This window comes from Xenopus laevis, chromosome 3L (assembly GCF_017654675.1).
Source record: "Xenopus laevis strain J_2021 chromosome 3L, Xenopus_laevis_v10.1, whole genome shotgun sequence".
Taxonomy (NCBI): Eukaryota; Metazoa; Chordata; class Amphibia; order Anura; family Pipidae; genus Xenopus; species Xenopus laevis.
Genome location: NC_054375.1, coordinates 147,056,492 through 147,078,280, shown reverse-complemented (window position 1 = coordinate 147,078,280; position 21,789 = coordinate 147,056,492). Strand labels below are relative to the sequence as shown.

The window sequence follows — 21,789 nt, the reverse complement described above, 5'->3', positions numbered from 1 at the left end:
GTGGTAGTCCTACTAAGTCACAAGATGAACCAATGGCACATGAAAGAGGCACTCCCCCGAGGAGAAAGATAACTTAATGTCATGGTATAAAGTAGTGGCCCTATAGCGAGCGAGCTTCACTTTCCAAACACTTTTTCAGTTGCGTTGTTTTCAGATTATTCCACGGAAATAAAGACTTTTTTCAATTACTTATTTATTTTTTACCGCTTTTTCAAAATCTTAAGTTGAAATTTGAACGTCCCTGTCTCTGGTGTTTGAGTCTGGCAGCTCAGTAATTCAGGTGCAGACTTTTAAACGGTTACAATTTTGCAACATTTAGTTGATCCATTTCTCAGCAGCATCTCTGGAGTATTAGCAACTATTGTATCAATTCTAACAGCTGCCTGTAATGAAACCCAGGGATTCTGCTCAGCAGGGACAAAGCTAAGAAATGCTTTAACTAAATGTATTTAAAACAGTTTACAGGGTCGTCGACCCCTCTCTCATAGCTTACACCAATATTAGAAACACAGTCATACATAGCAAATAGAAAGTAATTGTAAAAAGTCTTTATGTCTGCTAAACTATCTAGGTGTTTGAATGTGAACATCGCCTTTTACATGAATAAAACCGGCCTTCAGGTCAGGAGTGGATGATGACTAGGGATGGGCGAATTTAACCCGTTTCGTTTCTCCAAAATGCATTAAAGTCTATAGACATTTTTTTTGACGTGCGACAGTTTTTTTTTGACGCGCAACATTATTTTTTCTCCCATTGAAGTCTATGGGTGTCATTTCCACGTCAAAACACAGCGAAAAAATTTGCTCATCCCTTGTGGTGACCTCACTGGGCAGGGAAATGGTCAGGGAATAGACAGGCCTATGCATATATAGGGTTACTGTTAGTGGAGATGGGAAGGGAGGGATTTAAGTGTGTTGCAAATATACTGGTAGCTTCATTGTTTGTGAATTTGTAATTCCAGCCCCAGCTAGTGATTTACCGGCTGGGCCAATACCAGCCGGGTGGCAACAATAATTAAACATGATATAAGGGCAACCCCACTAGGGAACACGGTGACCAGTTATAATATCTGTTTATTGAATTATTTCTGCTTTTCTACTGAAAGATATCATGGTGGAAGAGTTTATTGAACACGGACCTCTGGATGTCTGTCTACGGAAGGACAAACTGAGGATAAAAACAGAATGGAAGTTCACTGTAGCCAGACAACTGGCGAGCGCCTTGAGCTACCTGGTATGAACTGCTGCTCTGCACTGATAAAAACAGCGTATTTGCATCGGGAAAACAACTACAGTTAATTAAAATAAACTGCTGTGTAGCCAATGGGCATTCATACAAGGTGATATGGGATTACAGCAAACACATAGCAGATAGCTCTGTAGAATACAGTGGTTTGACTATTTACACAGGGAGATAATCCAGAGCCAAATGAAAAAGTAACGACATTGTTTTTCTTCCTTTTGCAGGAAGATAAAAATTTGGTCCATGGAAATGTCTGTGCAAAAAATATTTTGCTGGCCAGAAAAGGCTTGGAAGAGAATTCCTCTCCATTCATCAAACTGAGTGATCCAGGAGTGACATTCACAGTCTTGTCCAGAGAGGGTATGGATTTCTTTTAATTGCTTTTAGGCAGTAACTAACACAGCCAGTGTTCCATAGCCCTTAACCTGCCGGCAATTACAGTACTACTCCTTCATAATAAAACTGATTATCTGCTTCCTTTTAGAACGTGTGGAGAGGATTCCATGGATTGCACCGGAGTGTGTCAGAAACATCTCTAGTCTTAGCACCGCCGCTGATAAATGGAGCTTTGGGACAACCTTGCTGGAAATTTGTTTCAATGGTGAAGTTCCTCTGAAAGAAAGAACACCTCCTGAGGTAGGGAGGACTTATAGTAGTGAGACCCGTTATGGAATGAGATGGAGGAGCAGAAGTAGATATTGAATTGTAAGCTCTATGGGGCAGGGACCTTCTTCCTTTTACAGAGAGCAACAGGAGGAGATATAGGGAGGGGTTATATGGAGCAATAGGAGGAGTTATAGGGAGGGGTTATGTGGAACAATAGGAGGTGTCATAAGGAGGGTTATATGGAGCAATAGGAGGAGTTACAGGGAGGGGTTATATGGAGCAACAGGAGGAGTTATAGGGAGGGTTATATGGAGCAATAGGAGGAATTATAGGGAGGAGTTATATGGAGCAATAGGAGGAGTTAAAGGGAAGGTTATACGGAGCATTAGGAGGGTTATATGGAGCAATAGGAGGAGTTATATGGAGCAATAGGAGGAGTTATTGGGAAGGCTTATATGGAGCAATAGGGGGAGTTACAGGGAGGAGTTATATGGAGCAATAGGAGGAGTTATAGGGAGGAGATATATGGAGCAATAGGAGGAGTTATAGGGAGGAGTTATATGGAGCAATAGGAGGAGTTATATGGAGCAATAGGAGGAGTTATATGGAGGGACTATATGGAGCAATAGGGGGAGTTACAGTATATAAGCTGTATATGCTCAGTGGTATTATTCTCCGAGGCTTTACACTTGTCTGAAACATCTGTGATAAATTGTTTTGTATCATAACGGAACTATGACAGAATATTCATAATGAGCAATAAGAGGCAGTAGCTTAACTAGAAATTACTGGGCCCCTCAGCAAATAATTTTTCAGGCCCCCCAAAATGTTTAGAGGTTGATTTGTTTTACTAATATTTTTGGAAACTGTATATGAATTAGGGCAGTCACAGGGTCGGCTTCCTCTGTAGATACGCCCCTGATAGGAGGAGTTATAGGGAGGGGTTATATGGAGCAATAGGAGGAATTATAGGGAGGGTTATATGGGGCAATAGGAGGAGTTATAGGGAGGGTTATATGGGGCAATAGGAGGAGTTATAGGAAGGGATATATGGAGCAATAGGAGGAGTTATAGGGAGGGGTTATATGGAGCAATAGGAGGAATTATAGGGAGGGTTATATGGAGCAATAGGAGGAGTTATAGGGAGAGGTTATATGGAGCAATAGGAGGAGTTATAGGGAGGGTTATATGGAGCAATAGGAGGAGTTATAGGAAGGGATATATGGAGTAATCGGAGTAGTTGTATGGAGACTGTATATTGAGCAGAAATTTTTTTATATTTTGATCCTGTATTCTAGAAAGAGCGTTTTTATGAGAAGGAGCTGGGTCTCCCAGAACCTTCCTGCAAGGAGCTTGCTGACCTGATTGGCCAGTGCCACAATTACAACGCAGAAGGAAGACCCTCTTTCCGAACAATCCTCAGAGAGCTGACACAGCTGCAGCCTGATGGTGAGTGGGATGAGAACGTAACGGTATCATAGTGTTTCCCACACCGTCATAACCTTAAAGCATTTATGCACCCTGGTTCCCTTTTAGGTTAATTTTTACTGTGTTGTAGAATGGCTAATTCTATGCAACTTTTCAATTGGCCTTCATATTTTTCTTTTTAAGAGTTTCTAATTATTTGCTGTCTTCTTCTAGCTGTTTCCAACTTTCAAAAACAAATGCTCTGTAAGGCTTCAAATTTATAGCTATTGCTACTTTTTATTACTCTATTCAGGCCTCTCTCCTTTTCATATTCTAGTCTCTTGTTCCAATCAATGCATGTTTGCTAGGGGAATTTGGACCCTAGCAACTAGATTGCTGAAATTGCAAACTGGAGATCTGCTGAATAAAAATCCAAATCACGCAACAAATCCATGAATAATAAAAAATAAAAGCCAATTGCAAATTGTATCACTCTCTACATCATACTAAACATTAATTTAAAGGTGACAAGGGGCTAAGTAAATCACTGTGAAGATCTATTAAGCCTTTATACAAATTGGTATATCATCAACAAATTCAGGTTGTATTTATGTCCTTTGATTTAACAGTTCTTCCAGACATTGCCGCCATCAGCCCAGTCTCTATCACGGACCCCACAGTGTTTCAAAAGCGCTACCTGAAAAAAATCCGAGAGCTAGGAGAGGTAATACGGCTTAATGCCCCCAAGTACTCTTCTATCTGCTTAGTCTATGTAAAATTTATTTAATTTGGTTTATTTCCTTTCCAATAAGTCACAGTGTTTTCTGTTTCCTTTCTCGGTTTTCTTAGGGCCACTTTGGCAAAGTCAGCCTTTACTGCTACGACCCCAACAACGATGGCACAGGAGAGATGGTGGCTGTGAAGTCCCTAAAGTCTGGCTGCAGCCAACAACTGGAATCCAGCTGGAAAGGAGAGATCAAGATCCTGAAGACTCTTTACCATGAGAACATTGTCAAGTACAAGGGATGCTGCAGCGAACAAGGTCAGCAAAAGTAAAGCTTCTCTTCTCAGAGTTAGAATGAAGTTTAGGGGGCATATTTACTTAGCTCGAATGAATGAATAGAAGAAAAAATACTTTGAATTTCGAACGTTTTTTTTGGCTACTTCGACCATCGAATTGGCTACCTCGACTACGACTTTGAATCGAACGATTCAAACTAAAAATCGTTCGACTATTCGTCCATTCGATAGTCGAAGTACTGTCTCTTTAAAAAAAACTTCGACCCCCTACTTCGCCAACTAAAACCTACCGAACATCAATGTTAACCTATGGGGAAGGTCCCAATAGGCTTTCTAACAAATTTCCGATCAAAGGAATTTAATTTGATCGATGGATTAAAATCCTTCGAATCGTTCGATTCAAAGGATTTAATTGTTCGATCGAACGAATAGCGGTAAATCCTTCGACTTCGATATTCAAAGTCGAAGGATTTAACTTCGAGGGTTAATTAACCCTCGATATTCAACCATTAGTAAATGTGCCACTAGGTATTACATGGACTTTATCTTATATGATGCTCATAATAGCTGCAAAATTGATCCATGCTCCTGGTTAATTCCAGACATTAAACAGTAACAGATTTTTGTATTCGTCGACAGGAGATAAGATTGTTCAGCTCATTATGGAATATGTGCCATTGGGAAGCCTTCGAGATTATCTCCCCAAGCACAATGTGAGCCTGGCCCAAATATTACTGTTTGCACAACAGATCTGCGAGGTAAGACCTGCATTTTTTATGGAGTTCCCTTTAATGGTGCGGTTAAATCATTGTACTTAGATTAGCATTTCTCTCTCACACAGGGAATGGCCTATCTTCACTCTCAGCATTACATACACCGTGATCTCGCTGCCCGCAATGTCCTTGTTGAAAATGAAAACGTGGTGAAAATTGGAGATTTTGGGCTGGCCAAAGCAGTCCCTGAAGGGCATGAATATTACCGAGTCAGAGAGGATGGAGACAGCCCAGTTTTCTGGTAAAGGCAGCCAATGGTCTAGAAAATGTTATTTCTGTTATTTCTTGTTCCATTCCTGCCTATTAATGCTTAGACCAAAAAGCGTAGTAGTCTGTTAAGGACACTATGTAACTCCTTTTTCACTTTTACCACCTTAAAAACTTAAAATGGTATTTGCTTAATTAAGAAATCTTTTTATTGGTATTAAGACTCCAAGCTGATATACAGTCTATTTTAAAAAATGGCCGGCCAGCCTACCTTATTAACCTTCACAAATTTTAAATAGAGTGTATATCAGCATGGAGTCTTAATACCAATAAATAGATTTCTCTATTTAAGGGGTTGTTCACCATTGAGGTAACTTTTAGTATGATGTAGAGAGTGATGGACAATTTGCAGTTGGTTTTCATTTTTTTATTATTTGTAGTTTTCAAGTTATTTAGCTTTTTATTCAACAGCTCTTCAGTATGCAATTTCAGCAATCTAGTTGCTAGGGTCCAAATTACCCCAGCAACCATGCACTGATTTGAATAAGAGACTGGAATAGGAGAGGGTTTTCATTTTTCATTATTGAAGGTTTTTGTTATTTAGCTTTTTATTTAGCAGCTCTTCAATTTGCATCTTAAGCAGTCTGGTAACTAGGGTGCAAACTATCCTAGCAACCATGCATTGATTTGAATAAGAGACTGGAATATGAATAGGAGAGACCTGAATAGAAGGATAAGTAAGTAACCTACAGCCTTACAGAGCATTTGTTATAGAAGGGAGTCAGTGATGCCCATTTGAAAGCTGCAAAGAGTCAGAAAAAAGGCAAATAACTATAAAACTATAAAAAAATAAATAATGAAACCCAATTGAAAAGTTGTTTAGAATTGGCCATTCTATAACATAATAAAAGTTACCTCAAAGGGGAACCAGCTGTTTAATGCTTAGCACATTGGTGGCTGGCTGTCCAGTACAGCGGCTTCTTGGAACAGTGCATAAAGAACTGCTAATATATTGAAAACAAAAGAAAATTGTAACTTGGTATGAATTGGAAAAGTGTGAAGTAGAACATTCTGAACAATTTTACTTTTTCTTTGGGGGGGGGGGTTACTTTCCATTTGAGAAGTGCCTGACCAACAGCTTCCCACAATATTAACGACACACTGAGGCATAGAGATGGGGGTCAGACCCTGCAACATTTGGGGGTCCCAGGACTATAGGGGGGCCGGTGGAGCCTTAAGGGTAATGGCACACAGGGCGGTTTGAGCACTGCTGCCCGTCAGCAGAGAAACACCCATTCTCATGGTAGTGTTATATGTCAATCACTTTGTAGGGAGTGTAAAGATGGACATATATGTCACAATAATAATCTTTCCTGCTGCCATTGGTCACATCAAAGATTATTCATTTTCAATACAGACATTTAGAGCTGAATCGTCAGATATACAGGTAGGAACAATAGAATTTTACCTGCATCTGACTCCTCGGCAGTAAACACTGGCCAATGTTCGGGCTCCTTCAAAAGCACCTGATCAAAATCAACGAGCCGACCGATATCGAAGTCTTTTGCCGATATCTGTCAGCTGGTCTCCTGCCATACACACACCAAATATTGTACTTCATTTTGAACAATAATATCCTCTAATATACTTGAATTATAAAATGAGTACAAGTTTTATAAGAAACCTGACCGTATGCAGTGAAATTGTCACAGTCCCTAACTGCTCTGTAGGGAAAACAATCTTACTTATGAACAGCAGGGGGAGCCCCTGCCTTACTTCCCAGCCATGCAGAACTCAAGCAGTTTTGTTTGTTTCCCCGTAGAGCAGTCGGCGACTGTGTAGAGATTTGTATTGGATTTTATTTTGGCCTTTACATCCCCTTTACTGTTTCCAACTCCAGCTGCAGGGACAAAGATCATGGAGCCAGATTGATTCTATTTGGGGGATTATTTTGCTGCAGCCACTGGTTCTGCAGAGTTGGAGAAAGTTTGTGTTAAACAATAGAAACACTCTAAAATCCAGATTAGATTACATGACAACAAAGGACCCAGTGCAGTCTGTATACTCTGATTATTAATCAGAATATGCAGTGACCCCCCCTGTGGCCAACTTTGAAAGCATAAATCATTTGTTTTATTAGGTTTGTGGTGCAGTAAGTTGTTTGTTTAGTATACATACAGCATTTCTAGCCTTATCCTATGACAGGTGTTAGGGCATTTTGTTCACTCTTTTCTAATAGATGGGAGCAGCAAACAATGTCCCATGCTCCATAGCCCTAAATGATGTGCAGTTTCAACACAATGTTTGAGATGTATATCATCATCCCTGGGTTAAGGGGTTTTAAAAATGTTTGTTGTTTTTTTTTCACTGCCAAAATCAATCTAATCTCTTAACTGCCTCTGTTTTCCCCACGACAGGTATGCAACCGAGTGTCTGAAAGAGTGTAAATTCTTCTATGCTTCTGATGTTTGGTCATTTGGGGTCACTTTCTATGAGCTCTTGACTCGCTGTGATTCCTATCTCAGCCCCCCTGCTGTAAGTACATTGCTCGGTAGGCTTACAGTTTTATACAAAGTATTTAATGACTTAATGGGCAACATTAATGAGCAGATTTATCAAAGGTGGAATTTCGAATTTATGTGAATTTTTTCTATACTCTAAAAAGTCCAAATATACTTACAACTCGAATGGAGTTATTTAAGAAAAAATGAAAACGTCTAATATTCGATCGAATAGTCCCGAACCGAAAATTAATCAAATTCGAAAGAGTTTTCCCTACGAAAAAAACTCTTGTCAGACAATTAACATATTCAAATGTTTAACGGACTTTTGCCAAATGAACTCGGCAGGTTTTGGGTGGCGAATATTCGAATTAGATCTCCATGGTTGAGGTGTGATAACTCTCACATTCGAATTGGGGGATTAAAATTTGAATGTGTGAATTTTGACACCAAAAAAAATAAAAAATTTGAATTTACTATTTTAATAAATCAAGTGAAAAGAACAGTTGAACAGTAGTGGTCGTTTCCTTTTTAATAGCGACCGCTAAAGTGGTTGTTCGCCTTTGGGTTAACTTTTAGGATGATGTAGAGAGTGATATTCTGAGATAAGGTGCAATTGGTTTTCATTTTTTATTATTTGTGGTTTTTCACTTATTTAGCTTTTTATTCAGCAGCTCTCCAGTTTGCAGTTTCAGAAATCTGTCTGCTAGGGTCCAAATTACCCTAGCAACCATGCATTGATATGAATAAGAAACATGGAATATGAATAGGAGTTGTAAAATATGAGTTGTAAAAAAAATAGCAATAACAATAAATGTGTAGCCTTACAGAGCATTCATATTTCTCTTGCAGATATCTGTGGGACACAGGGACCATGGGGTTTAGCTTCTACCTTCAGGAGGCAGGACACTAGAACAAAAACTGACTCCGCCCCCTTAAGCTATACCCCCCACTCACCGCAGGGGAGCTCAGTTTTTCTAGTGTCCTCAAGGAGTCAGGATGTTAATCCAGTCAGGATTATTCTGCGGCCAGACTTTGTGTTTGGCACCAGGGGTTGTCCTGGAGTTCTCTGCTTAAGGGAATCTCCTTTTAGGCTTCCCCCTTCGTGGGATATCTGCACTGGGGCGACTAAGTCTCTTATGGAGCGAGCCACACAGCACTCAATGGTGTCATGTAACATGAGCCGCAGCTGTCCAGAGCAGAAGGCTGAATGCGGGCATCCTGTGAGATGATGGATGTCCAGGGTCTGTGAGTATTGGCGTTTTTACGCTGGAGCAACTATTTTGGCGAGTAATGGTGGTTTTTTGTGCCCCCCTCAAACCCCACCCCGGGTCCTATTGTGTCTTCCGACTGCGGCACCAGCGTGTTCTGTTAGGCGCGTGGGGAAGGGCGCACCTGGAGGTTATTTCAGTGAGCCTGCGTTCCACTGCGGAACGCATAGGCGGTTCTCGGTTGGCGATGACGCATCACTTCCGGCAGCGCCATTTTAAGTGCGCAAGTGATTCGAGCAGCGTGTGGCTGCTTGCGGCCAGCCAAAATTCAACGCCTCAGGGAGAAAAGGTTGTCGGCGGCTAGGAACAGCATTCCTAGCGTGCGTGTGCAGGACCTGTCCCAGTGTTTCTAGCCGGTGCTACGTGACTCAGCAAGACAGTACTTTTTCACGGTCAGACACAGGGGCCAGGGCTGGGAGAGGGTGCCGAGGGGGCAGGCACAAGGGTAAAAGCTTCTTCAGAGCTACCTTAGAGTGTTGTGGTTTTTAAAAAAGATTTAAAAATATATAAAAATTTAAAAAAAAAAAAAAAAAAAAAAAAATTTTCCACCATGGCGGATAAAAAGTCTGAAGGACCGTTTGCTAGGACCAGTCATGCTGTTTCTAAAGTTAGATATTTAGCATGCTCCAAGTGCCGCAAACGCCTACCAGCTGGTCATAAAGAGACCTTATGCAGTAACTGCGTTCCGCCTTCTTCGACTGAGGGTCACTGAGGGCTCAAGAACTGCAGGAAACTGCTGTGACAGACAATAGGGAGGATAATTCTCCTCCGCATGTACCGACCGCCACTGCTCAAACTCACATAGTCGCTGAAGTAGCCCCGCCTGCATGGGCAACCCAGTTATCTTCAGGCATTCCTAAATTGGCGGCATGCTTAGATAAACTTCTAGACAGACTAGATCAGGGTTTCAGTGGAACCTAAGACCCGTGCCCACAAACGTGCAGTTCCTTCAACATCTCTGGAACTCAGTGAGGAAGAATCTATAGCCAATTCTCCTACAGAGGATGATTTTTCACAAAGTGAAGGTGAAATATCAGATGACCAAGAGGATAATGAGGAGCCGACTAGATCCTCAGAATCTATAGACAAGTTAATTTTGTCAGTAATCAAGTGCTTGGATCTCAAGGAATCTGAGCTTTCATCAGATTCTTCTCAGTTAATGTTTAAAACGTCAGAAAAAATTCGGTACCAATATTTCCTTCTCACCCTCAACTAGACAACATTGTTCAGTCCGAGTGGGAACAACCGGAGAAGAGATTTCAGGCTAATCGTCGTTTTCAAAGACTTTATCCGTTTCCAAAAGAAAATACTGACAAATGGGGTTCTCCTCCATCTATAGATGCTCCGGTTTCTCGGCTGTCTAAGAATACAGCTCTGCCGGTTCCAGACGCATCGTCCTTCAAGGACTCTATGGACAAAAAGTTGGAAGGACTGTTGCGTGCCATTTTTTCCTCATCAGGAGAATCCTTAAGGCCCATTTTTGCAACGGCATGGGTAAGCCGAGCTCTTCAGACTTGGATTTCATCCTTGATGGATGATATTGCTTCAGGAAGACCTAGACAAGAACTTCTTGACATTACTTCACAAATTAAGGATGCATCCGATTATATTTGTGAGGCATCTCTTGATGCAGCCCAAGTAGTAGCGCGTACTTCAGCATTATCCGGTGGCGGCACGCAGATCCTTATGGTTGAAACTCTGGTCAGCAGATCTATCATCAAAGAAATCTCTTACCACTCTACCATTTAAAGGAAAACTTCTGTTTGGGTCGGATTTGGATAAAATTATTAGTCAAGCCACAGGGGCAAGAGCACGCTCCTTCCCCAAAATAAACCTCGGTCCACTTTTCGGAAAGGACGATTTTTTCGTTCCCCACGCTACACCAAGACTTCAACTTCCAGGACTTCCAGTCTCAGTCCTCAGGAAACAAAAACAGATTCCAGAATAAGTTCAAGAGCAACTGGCAGAACAGACGAAACCAGTCAAAGCCGTCAGACAAGTCATCTTCAGCATGACTACCAAATCGATCTCAGTCTGCAACCTACAGTCGGGGCCAGGTTGCTTCACTTTCAAGAGGTTTGGCGAAGAACCACTCAGGATTCTTGGGTTCAAAAAATTGTATCCGAGGGTATCAGCTGGAGTTTTCTTCCACCCCTCCATCTCGATTTTTCATGTCAAGAGTGCCAACAGAGCCACAAAAGAGACAAGCCTTTTTCGCAGTAGTACTCAATCTAGTACAGGAAAAAGTCATTGTTACCTGTTCCCCCAAAGGAAAAATTTCGAGGGTTCTACTCAAACCTCTTCATTGTGCCAAAAAAAAGGATGGCTCCTTCAGACCAGTATTAGACCTAAAAAAGCTCAATACATTCATTCGACCAGCTCATTTCAAGATGGAATCCCTACGTTCAGTTATTGCCAGTATGAGACCGAACGAGTTCATGGCCGCACTAGATATCCGGGACGCGTATCTTCATATCCCGATTTTCCAAGTCCATCAGAAATACTTGAGGTTTGCTTACCTAGGACTACATTTTCAATTCGTAGCACTACCATTCGGCCTAACCTCGGCTCCACGGATCTTTACCAAGGTGATGGCAGCAGCGGCGGCATCTCTCAGAGTACAAGGATATCCATTACGCCCTATCTGGACGACATTCTTCTGAAGGCGCCATCTCACCAAGAAGCACAGAACAATCTGGCCCAAGTGATACAATCACTGACAAGCTTGGGTTGGATAATCAATACCACAAAATCAAAATTAGTTCCCAGCCAAAAACTAAAGTTTTTAGGTATGATTTTCGACACAAAGAATCAGAAAGTTTTATCTGCCACAGGACAAGATAGAGAATATTTTAACGTTGGTACGACGTCTCGCCAAGACTCCGAACACTACCGCTCGGTTTGCCATGAGAGTACTGGGATCCATGGTGGCCACAATAGAAGCGGTTCCCTTTGCGCAGTTCCATCTCAGGGAATTACAATGGAACATTCTAACACAGTGGAACAGAACAAATCTGTCTCAGAGAATAGTTCTACTTCCCAAGACCAAGGTGTCATTGGCATGGTGGCTGAACTGCAACAACCTGTCCAAAGGGAGGAACCTTGCAGATCCCCAATGGCGGATCCTCACTACGGACGCCAGTCTAAGGGGCTGGGGGCAGTGTTCGGCACACTCACAGCTCAGGGGATTTGGTCATCAGCAGAAACTCAACTGCCAATAAACATTCTAGAACTAAGAGCGGTGAGAAGGGCTCTCAGTTATTGGCAACAGATAATGAAGGGAATAGCCATCCGAGTTCAATCGGACAACGCGACAACGGTGGCTTACTTGAATCACCAAGGAGGTACTCGCAGTCGACAAGCACTCCAGGAAGTAAGCCAAATTCTGTCTTGGGCGGAAAAACACAATGCAACTCTATCCGCAATATACATTCCGGGCCTCGAAAATTGGGAAGCCGATTATCTGAGTCGACAGACACTGGACCCAGGAGAGTGGTCTCTAAAGCAAGAAGTGTTCACCTTGATCACAGAAAGATGGGGAATTCCGGACATAGATCTTATGGCGTCAAGAGCAAACAGGAAGGTACAACAATTCATGTCTCGTTGCCGGGATCCTCTAGCACTCGCAGTGGATTCCATGACGGCTCCATGGAGTTCCAACTAGGCTACGCATTTCCCCCTCTTCCTCTGCTACCCAGGTTAATTCGAAGAATTCAAAGAGAAAATCACACAGTGATTCTAATAGCACCACACTGGCCTCGACGAGCATGGTTTTCCGATCTGATAAATCTGTCCAGAGAGGATCCATGGCCACTACCGAATCTACCAGATCTACTATCTCAAGGCCCCATAGTACATCCCAACTCGAAGATGCTCAATTTGACGGCATGGCTATTGAGACCCTAGTGCTGAAACGAAAGGGGTTTTCTTCAGAGGTAATAAAGACCATGATAGCAGCAAGGAAACCAGTCTCGTCGAAGACTTATTACAGAGTGTGGCGTTGTTTCAAAGATTGGTGTGTTCAAAAAGGAATACCTTTTGAGGACTGTTCAATTCCTGGCATTTTAGAATTCCTTCAAGTTGGGTTGAATAAGGGACTGTCTCCGGCATCATTAAGATCCCAAGTATCAGCACTTTCGGTTCTGTTTCAAAGGAAGCTGGCAATTAATGTGGATATTCGAACATTCTTACAAGGAGCAACTCATATAGTTCCTCCATATAGAGATCCTCTTCCTCCGTGGGACCTGAATTTGGTGCTGTCGGCATTGCAGGGTCCTCCGTTTGAACCCTTGGCTTCCATTCCTATGGCGTGGCTTTCCTGGAAAGTGGCTTTTTTATTAGCTATTTCGTCAGCGCGCAGAGTATCCGAACTGAGTGCTCTATCATGTCAACCACCCTTCTTGACATTTCATCAGGATCGAGCGGTTCTACGCACCATTCCTTCATTTGTACCCAAGGTCATATCGGATTTTCATATCAACCAAGACATCACAGTACCATCGTTCTGTCCTCATCCTAAATCAGCTAAGGAGATTGCCTTGCATGCCTTAGATCCTGTAAGAGCCATTAAGTTTTATTTAGACAGAACCAAGGAATTTCGGAAATCATCTTCATTGTTCATCATTCATTCAGGAATACGCAAAGGTTTTCCGGCATCTAAAACGTCCATATCCCGATGGATAAGAGAAACTATTAGACGCGCCTACGTGGCCAGAGGAAAAACTCCTCCAACACTCATCAGAGCCCATTCAACGAGAGGTGTCAGCGCTTCATGGGCCTTCAGGAATCACGCCTTAGCCGAACAAGTTTGCAGAGCCGCAACATGGTCCTCTATCCATTCATTTACAAAATTCTATAAATTTGAGGTCTTTGCGGCATCGGATGCACGCTTCGGGAGGAAGGTATTACAGGCCGCGGTAGTTTAAAGACTTCGGCCTCGCTTCCTCCCTCCCTATTAGTTGGGACAGCTTTGGTATGTCCCCATGGTCCCTGTGTCCCACAGATATCTGCAAGAGAAAAGGGGATTTTGTGTTACTCACCGTTAAATCCTTTTCTCTTCAGCAGTCTGTGGACACAGGGCATCCCGCCCAGGAAGCGATTCCTCAGACTGTTATTCGCCATCAAGTGGTTGTTTGTATATAGTTATGGAGTTCTATTTCTTCTTGGTTAATTCAAAACTGAGCTCCCCTGCGGTGAGTGGGGGGTATAGCTTAAGGGGGCGGAGTCAGTTTTTGTTCTAGTGTCCTGCCTCCTGAAGGTAGAAGCTAAACCCCATGGTCCCTGTGTCCCACAGACTGCTGAAGAGAAAAGGATTTAACGGTGAGTAACACAAAATCCCCTTTTTTTAGATGGGGTCAGTGGCTCCCCTACCATTTTTAAAAGCTAGACAAATAATTTAAAACATATAAAAATAAATAACGAAGACCAATTGAAAAGTTGCTTAGAGCAGGCCATTTTATAATATACTAAACCTTAACCTAAAGGTGAGCCATCCCTTTAAATGTGCTGAGCTAAGTATTTGGAAAATAATTGTCTATTTTAAGGGTTAGCTGTGCAGGTCTAGAATTCTGCCATGCAGACAAATCCATGTTTGTCATCCAAATCTTCCAACACAATGGCTCCCAGAGTTCATGTCTTTAACCTTGTGCCACTATAGAAATTCATCGAGATGATCGGGGTCACCCAGGGACAGATGACTGTAGTGAGGCTGATTGACCTGCTGGAGAGAGGTCAGAGGTTACCATGTCCTAACGACTGTCCTCTAGAGGTAAGCAAAACTCAAAACTGCTCTGTATTGCCTTCCTGGGATGCTTTGCAAAAGGGCTGCCCTGCTTGCAAATGGATATAGCAGTAAAACTGCTGCCACTTACTTGTAAAACATCCAGTCCTGTCTTGCTTTTATGGCAGGCATTCTATTTATACAGTGGTAAGACACGGATATAATTCTTTTCCATGTGTCACATAAAAAATGTTGGATCAGCGCCTAAAGTAAACGGAAAAAGCAAAAAACAGAAACAAAAATATGGTGCTAGAAGTATAGAAACCACTAGTGTATGTTCCCCTTTAAAAGAGACTTTCCTTTTTGTTCCAGTTATATGTATAGTTAAATCAGTCAAGAGCAAAAAGCGGATAGACGGTGGATGACGAGGCCAGTATGTTTATAAATGTATAAATCCTTCAACTTCGAATATCGAAGTCGAAGGAATTAGCGCTATTCATTTGATCGAACGAAAAATCCTTTGATCGAACGATAAAATCCTTCGATCGAACGATTAAATCATTTGAATCGTTTGATTCGAAGGATTTTAATCCATCGATCGAATGATTTTTCTTCGATAAAAAAAGGCTAGCTAAGCCTATGGGGACCTTCCCCATAGGCTAACATTGACTTCGGTAGCTTTTAGATGGCGAACTAGGGGGTCGAAGTTTTTTCTTAAAGAGACAGTACTTCGACTATTGAATGGTCGAATAGTCGAACGATTTTTAGTTTGAATCGTTCGATTCGTAGTAGAAGGTCGAAGTAGCCCATTCGATGGTCGAAGTAGCCAAAAAAAACATTCGAAATTCGAAGTTTTTTTTATTCATTCCTTCACTCGAGCTAAGTAAATGGGCCCCTTAATCTCTAAAACACTGGCCAGCCAGGAAACACAATGAATAAAATATGAATAAATATACATAAAAACAAATATAGATTCAATCCAAGTGAGTAATCACTTTTCATGTAAAAAAAAAAATCAAGTAACTGTAACTGTTCCTTGGTTGTGGTGTATGCTTTAGTGATGTGCGGGCCGACCAGATACCCGCGGGTTCGGGTCGACCTCGCACTGCTCCTTGCAGGTGGCGGGCGCGTGTTGAGCTCTTCTCCTGCTCTCCCCGCCCGCCACCTTCAAATGCCGGCATCCGACTTCCGGTTTTATAGTCTTGCGTCTGCTCACCCCGCCCCTTTTGTGGGGTGGGCACGGGCTGCAGAAGGGCGGGTTAGGGTCGGGTGCGGGTCAGGAAAACCCTGACCCGCACATCACTAGTATGCTTGTAGTTTGAATAACAAGAAAAAGGTTGTGAGTTATAGTTCAGCAAGATGGAAAAGTTATTTCAATTGGGGTTGTGATCAGGATTTTTTTCCCCAATATGGTGAAGCAATGAAGTATGCAGAGTGCTTTACTAAGTAGATTAGCAGGCAGATTGATGAATGGCAAGATATAGAGAGCAAATTTCCTAGGAGATGTATTGGGGCGTCCCCCACTCCTTCCTCCTTGCCAGCTGAAAAAGCCCCCCAAAAGAGATTGGATTGGTCTCACCAGATTCTAGGTTCCGGTATTCCGGGTTTGAACTCTCAGCAGCCTCAAGCCTGTTTCACTAATTCACCTCTCTGCAGACGTCCTTCTCACTAAGATCCAAGATGGTGCACAGTCTGCTACAGTGAGTGCACTCCACAGCAGAACGCAACCTCAGAATCTTTTTTCATGGTCTTACATTGCTTCACCGATGTAAAGCAGTGTAAGATCGTGAAAAAGATTCAGAGGTTGTGTTCCGTTGGGAACATAGTGCTACACACAACATAGAAGTACCGGACAACAGACAAAGTGCAAGTGCAAAAAATATGCAACTCCTGCAAGACAGGACAGCACAGTGCAGGGACAGGACAAGACAGTGCACACTCAGCAGATGTAATATGTTAAGTAAATAATACTAAACGTCAGACATGATGGTGTATCATTGTAATATGATAGTAGTAAGAACATGTAGTATGAACAAGTTTTTTCAAAGACCTTCACCAAGTTTGGCTAAAATGCACACTTCCAAGATTGTAGTAAGTTGTAACATGTAGTAATAATCACCAATGTTCTCCCCCGACCACTGTTAGGCTCCAATATAAAGATACAGAAATCTCATAGTGTAATACTGTTTTATTTCTAAAAGGTCAAAAAAACTTTAAAATATTCCACTCATATTTATTTCCATGAGTCTCTCACATATAAGTAAGCGGGTATCACCAGTTCTTTTCCATGTTTTCCACCAGATCTATAAGCTTATGAAAAACTGCTGGGAAACCGAAGCAAATTTCCGTCCAACATTTAATCACCTTATTCCAATCCTGAAATCTTATCACAACACGTACTCGACCCAGGCCCCATCCGTGTTTAGTCTGTGCTAGAACTACAGTAAGTATGATGGAAATGTACCTATGGCTATGGTTGCCACCTTTTGAGAATGGGAAGGGGGGGGGGTCGGCGACAAAGGGGTGGTCTGTGATATCAGAGGGTGGGGTTATGCCACAAGTAGGGATGCACCGAATCGAGGATTCGGTTCGGGATTCGGCCTTTTTCAGCAGGATTCGGCCGAATCCTTCTGCCAGGCTGAACTAAATCCTAATTAGCATATGCAAATCCTTTCACAAAGCTTTTGGGGGTTTCAGCCGAATCCAAAATAGTGGATTTGGTGCATCCCTAGCCAAAAGTGGGCTGGGTCATGATGTCACGTCTGACTAATGGAGGATCTGGGCACAGAAATATGAAGCTAAATGGTAGGTTAGGGTTGCCACCTTTTCTGGAGAAAAATACCAGCCTTCCTATATATTTATCTTTTTTCTCTATTAATAACATTGGGCTCAACCATCAGTTTTACCGGCCAGGCCAGTAAAATACTGGCCAGGTGGCAACCCTAGTTTAGAGTAGATTCTGGGTGGATCGGGGGCAGGTCAGGGCCTGAATTTACTTGTATTACAGATTTACCGGCTACTACATTGCCGGTAAATTTATAATACAGGTCATGGCAGGTATTGTACCGGCTAGAATGGTAAAATACCGGCCTGGCAGCAACCCTACCTATGGCCCATGTTAATGCAGTTTTACCACGATGACAAAGTAGTTGGGTTGTCTTAAGTAGGGTTTATGGTAAAATCAGGATGTGGCTAAAACTGTATGGGAATGGGGGCTGTTTTGTACCTTACTGTCTTCAAACACACACACACATATATATATAGATAGAGAGAGATAGATATCTATATATATATATATATATATATATATATATATATATATATATATATATATATATATATATATATATATATATATATAATACACAAAAGCTATGAATATCTTGTAAATGATATCCTTATAAACGGTGAGTTCTGATGTCATTTCTGTCACATGACTCACTGAAATTTGTGTATTATAATAAATAAAGTACCCCCAGTTGCAAAATATGAGGATATTAGAAGTTACCTCGGAGTTCCATGACCTGTATAAAACACCTCGGCCTTCGGCCTCGTACTTTTATATGGTCATGAAACTCCTCGGTAACTTATAATATCCTTATATTTTACAAGAGGGGGTACTTTATTCACTATATATACATATACAGTGTGTATTCTCTCTCTCTCTCTCTCTCTCTCTCTCTCTCTCTCTCTCTCTCTCTCTCTCCTCTCTCTCTCTCTCTCTCTCTCTCTCTCTCTCTCTCTCTCTCTCCCCCCCCCCAGTAGAATAACTCAACAAATTAAATGGGTGGCCCAGATGCTCCTGCCCCAGGCCCTCAGCTCATGGGAGCGGACAATCCGTATGTAGAAAAACAAAAATGTTGGAGCAAGGCACTCAAGAGGTCACGCATAGATCAGACTAATAGTATGTAAAAATAAAGGATATTTTATTTGTATAAACAACTCATGCGTTTCGTGTCACTAGGACACTTAGGTTATGCTGTACTTTACTGTCTTGCCAAACTTCCCTTGGCCGTTTTATCAAGTGCAGGATAGAAATAAAACACACATACACAATGATCAATATCAAACGAGAATAATATATTGTAAGAGAATACATACAAAGCCAGGCCAATCGGGAAAGGTTCTACACAACACGTCTGCTTGTAGATGAAGTTCCAAGACCCCCTTAAAGGGGTTGTTCACCTTTAAAATTTTTAGTATGATGTAGAGAGGGATATTCTGAGACAATTTGCAATTTGGTTTTTATTGTTTATTATTTGTGGTTTTTGAGTTATTTAAATTTTTATTCAGCAGCTCTCCAGTTTGCAATTTCAGCAGTCTGGTTGCTAGGGTCCTAATTACCCTAGCAACCATGACCTGATTTGAATAAGAGAATGGAATATGAATAGGAGAGGGCTGAATAGAAAGATGAGTAATAAAAAGTAGCAATAACAATAAATTTGTAGCCTTACAGAGCATTTGTATTTTTTTAGATGGGGTCAGTGACCCCCATTTGAAAGCTGTAAAGAGCCAAAAGAAAAGGGCAAAGTTGAAAAACTATAAAAAATAAATAATGAAGACCAGTTAAAAAGTTACCTAAAACTGGCCATTGTATAACATACTAAAAGTTAACCTAAAGTTAAATTACCCACCCCTTTAAATGTGCTCTTTTTTTATACTAGTACAATTATAAAATGATCAATCATTGCAGGATTTGGCCTTAATTCTTATTGTGGACGAAATAATGGTCATACGCCCAGGAATGTGACCATGAGCTTTCTTCTTCATGACAATCATGTCTGTACTATCTCTGATTTTCCTTTCATTCTCCTTCGCCTGAACATTTCCTAAGCAATATTTAATGATAAACAAATGTATCCTTTAATAACCTCAGCTTCAACTAATGTCAGTACATCCATTTTGTAGCTAAGGAGCCATATTGGATACACTTCACATTCATACATGGCCTGTCACGTCACATTTAGATCACACTTACCTGTGGGTGGAACCAGCTATCTGGTTGCTAGGGCCCAATTTATCCTAGCAACCAGGCAGCGGATTGAAGGAGACACTGGAATATGAGTAGGAGACGCCTGAAAAAAACGAGAAGTAATGAAAAATAGCAATTAAACTGTAGCCTCACAGAGCAATAGATTTGTGACTGCTGGGGTCTGTGAATCCTATTTGAAAGCTGCAAGAAATTAAAGGAGAAGGAAAGGTTAAAACTAAGTAAACCTTATCAGAAAAGTCCACCTAAATATACCAGTTAACCCTCAAAGTAATGCTGCTCTGAGTCCTCTGTCAAAACAAACACAGCATTTCTTTCCTTCTATTGTGTATTCATGGGCTTCTGTATCAGACTTCCTGTTTTCAGCTTAAACCTCCAGGACTAGGGCTTGAGCATGCTCAGTTTGCTGCTCTCTCCATCTCCTCTTCCCTTTCCCACCTCCCTCCTCCCCTACCTGATGCAATCAGAGCCCAGAGCTATAATTGAGCAGGGAGAGACTCAGGCAGAAAGTGATGTCACACCAAGCTAATATGGCAGCTGCTATCCTAAACAAACAGAGCTTCTATAGCTGTTTACTCAGATATGGTAAAACATTCTACTTAATAAATATAGCATTCTAGCTTGCACTTTTGCAGCTGATCTATTGACAATAAAATGCCTCCGTAGCTTTCCTTCTCCTTTAAGACAATTCAGAATGAAAACTTTTGAGAATATGAACAACCCCCTTTTAACTTCTTCTAATTGTTGTGCCTTCTTAAAGAATATGGAGAATGCAGTTTGAAAGTCCTGAACCAGAACCCCCCACAACAAGATTGTCTGCTTGTGAACTGGGCGAGACTCCATTTGTACATTGCAGAAGAGGGAGCGGAGTTCAAGGGAGGACAAGAAAGGATTTCCAAGATGGCCGCGCTGTGACTTAAAGCTCGGGTTGCAGAAACTCCGTCCCTGGCTGCCGGAAAAGAAAGTTGTTGTGAATGATGAAGTGGTCATTCTCATATGACAACCAATGGGATTGTATGTATTAGTGGCATTGTGCAATTGTGATTTCCAAAGAACTGGTATCACTGTGATGGGTTCACGTATCCGCGGGATCTTTTTTTCCCACTTAAGTGACTTAATGACTGTGACTTGTGCAATGATATAAAAGGTCAGACTAACCGGCTCTCAGATATTATATGGAATAATGTCCTTCCCTTTTGGAAAGAGTCTGACACAGTGGCCTTTTGCTTATTTAATGCATTCATGTTCGTTTTTGCCAGATATCAAGGCCAACTAATAATACGGTGTTAAAGGATCAGTCGCACTAGTGTAGGGTATCAGCGAGCTACTGTATTTTTAGGGCTGTGAAAAGCCATTTTAACCTATAAAGGGTTGGCATCTTTATTTCCCCCATGTTACACAGATGGAAGCTGCCGTGCATGTTACTTATCAAGAGAACGGTATGTCACTATGATGTGAATCTCTGGGCTGAATAACGTAATATGTCTGTGAATTCTGTGCTTTGTCGGGAGAAGGTATTTTACCATAACCATGCTGTTCAGTTGTATATGAAATAAAAACCTATGCATACGGTTACTCACATAGTAGCAGTCTGTTATCTGGCACCCTGGCGTGGCAGCTGTGTCCTTTTTTTCTGTTGTAGTGAGCAAAGGGTTAATAGCATGCAGGGCTGTGTATTACAGGTATGGGATCCATTAACTAGAAACCTGTTATCCAGACTGCTCCTAATTACAGTAAGGCTGTCTCCCATAGACTCCATTTTAGTAGGGATGCACCGAATACAGGATTTAGTTTGGGATCTGGCCCTTTTCATCAGGATTCTGATTCTGCTGAATCCAAGGGCCTGGCCAAACCGAATTCTGAAGATTTTGTAACTTTTCTTCACACAAACAAGGAAGTGAGAAAACCTTTCACAAAGGTTTCTGCATTTGGCCGTATCCCAAAATAGTGGATTCGGTGCATCCCCATATTAAAGTGATACAAGTTTTACCTATCAATAAAATAATTCTGGCATTATCGCTATTTGTCCCCCTATTCTACTGAGTGTGACCCC

At 41.7% G+C, this 21,789-nt stretch overlaps 1 protein-coding gene across 2 annotated transcripts in view; it reads left to right on the top strand.

Annotated features, from left to right (window-relative positions):
• tyk2.L (tyrosine kinase 2 L homeolog) overlaps nucleotides 1–21,311 on the top strand; it is a 45,770-nt gene extending 24,459 nt beyond the window's left edge. For both annotated transcript variants that reach the window (XM_018250931.2, NM_001092194.1), the window contains 12 exon segments: nucleotides 1,106–1,233; nucleotides 1,467–1,602; nucleotides 1,727–1,878; nucleotides 3,147–3,297; nucleotides 3,885–3,979; nucleotides 4,105–4,297; nucleotides 4,915–5,033; nucleotides 5,117–5,289; nucleotides 7,673–7,790; nucleotides 14,684–14,794; nucleotides 17,048–17,189; nucleotides 20,497–21,311. In XM_018250931.2, the coding sequence (XP_018106420.1) occupies nucleotides 1,106–1,233; nucleotides 1,467–1,602; nucleotides 1,727–1,878; nucleotides 3,147–3,297; nucleotides 3,885–3,979; nucleotides 4,105–4,297; nucleotides 4,915–5,033; nucleotides 5,117–5,289; nucleotides 7,673–7,790; nucleotides 14,684–14,794; nucleotides 17,048–17,182 (1,511 nt within the window). In that variant the 3' untranslated portion in view covers nucleotides 17,183–17,189; nucleotides 20,497–21,311.
• The last annotated feature ends 478 nt before the right edge of the window (nucleotides 21,312–21,789 follow it).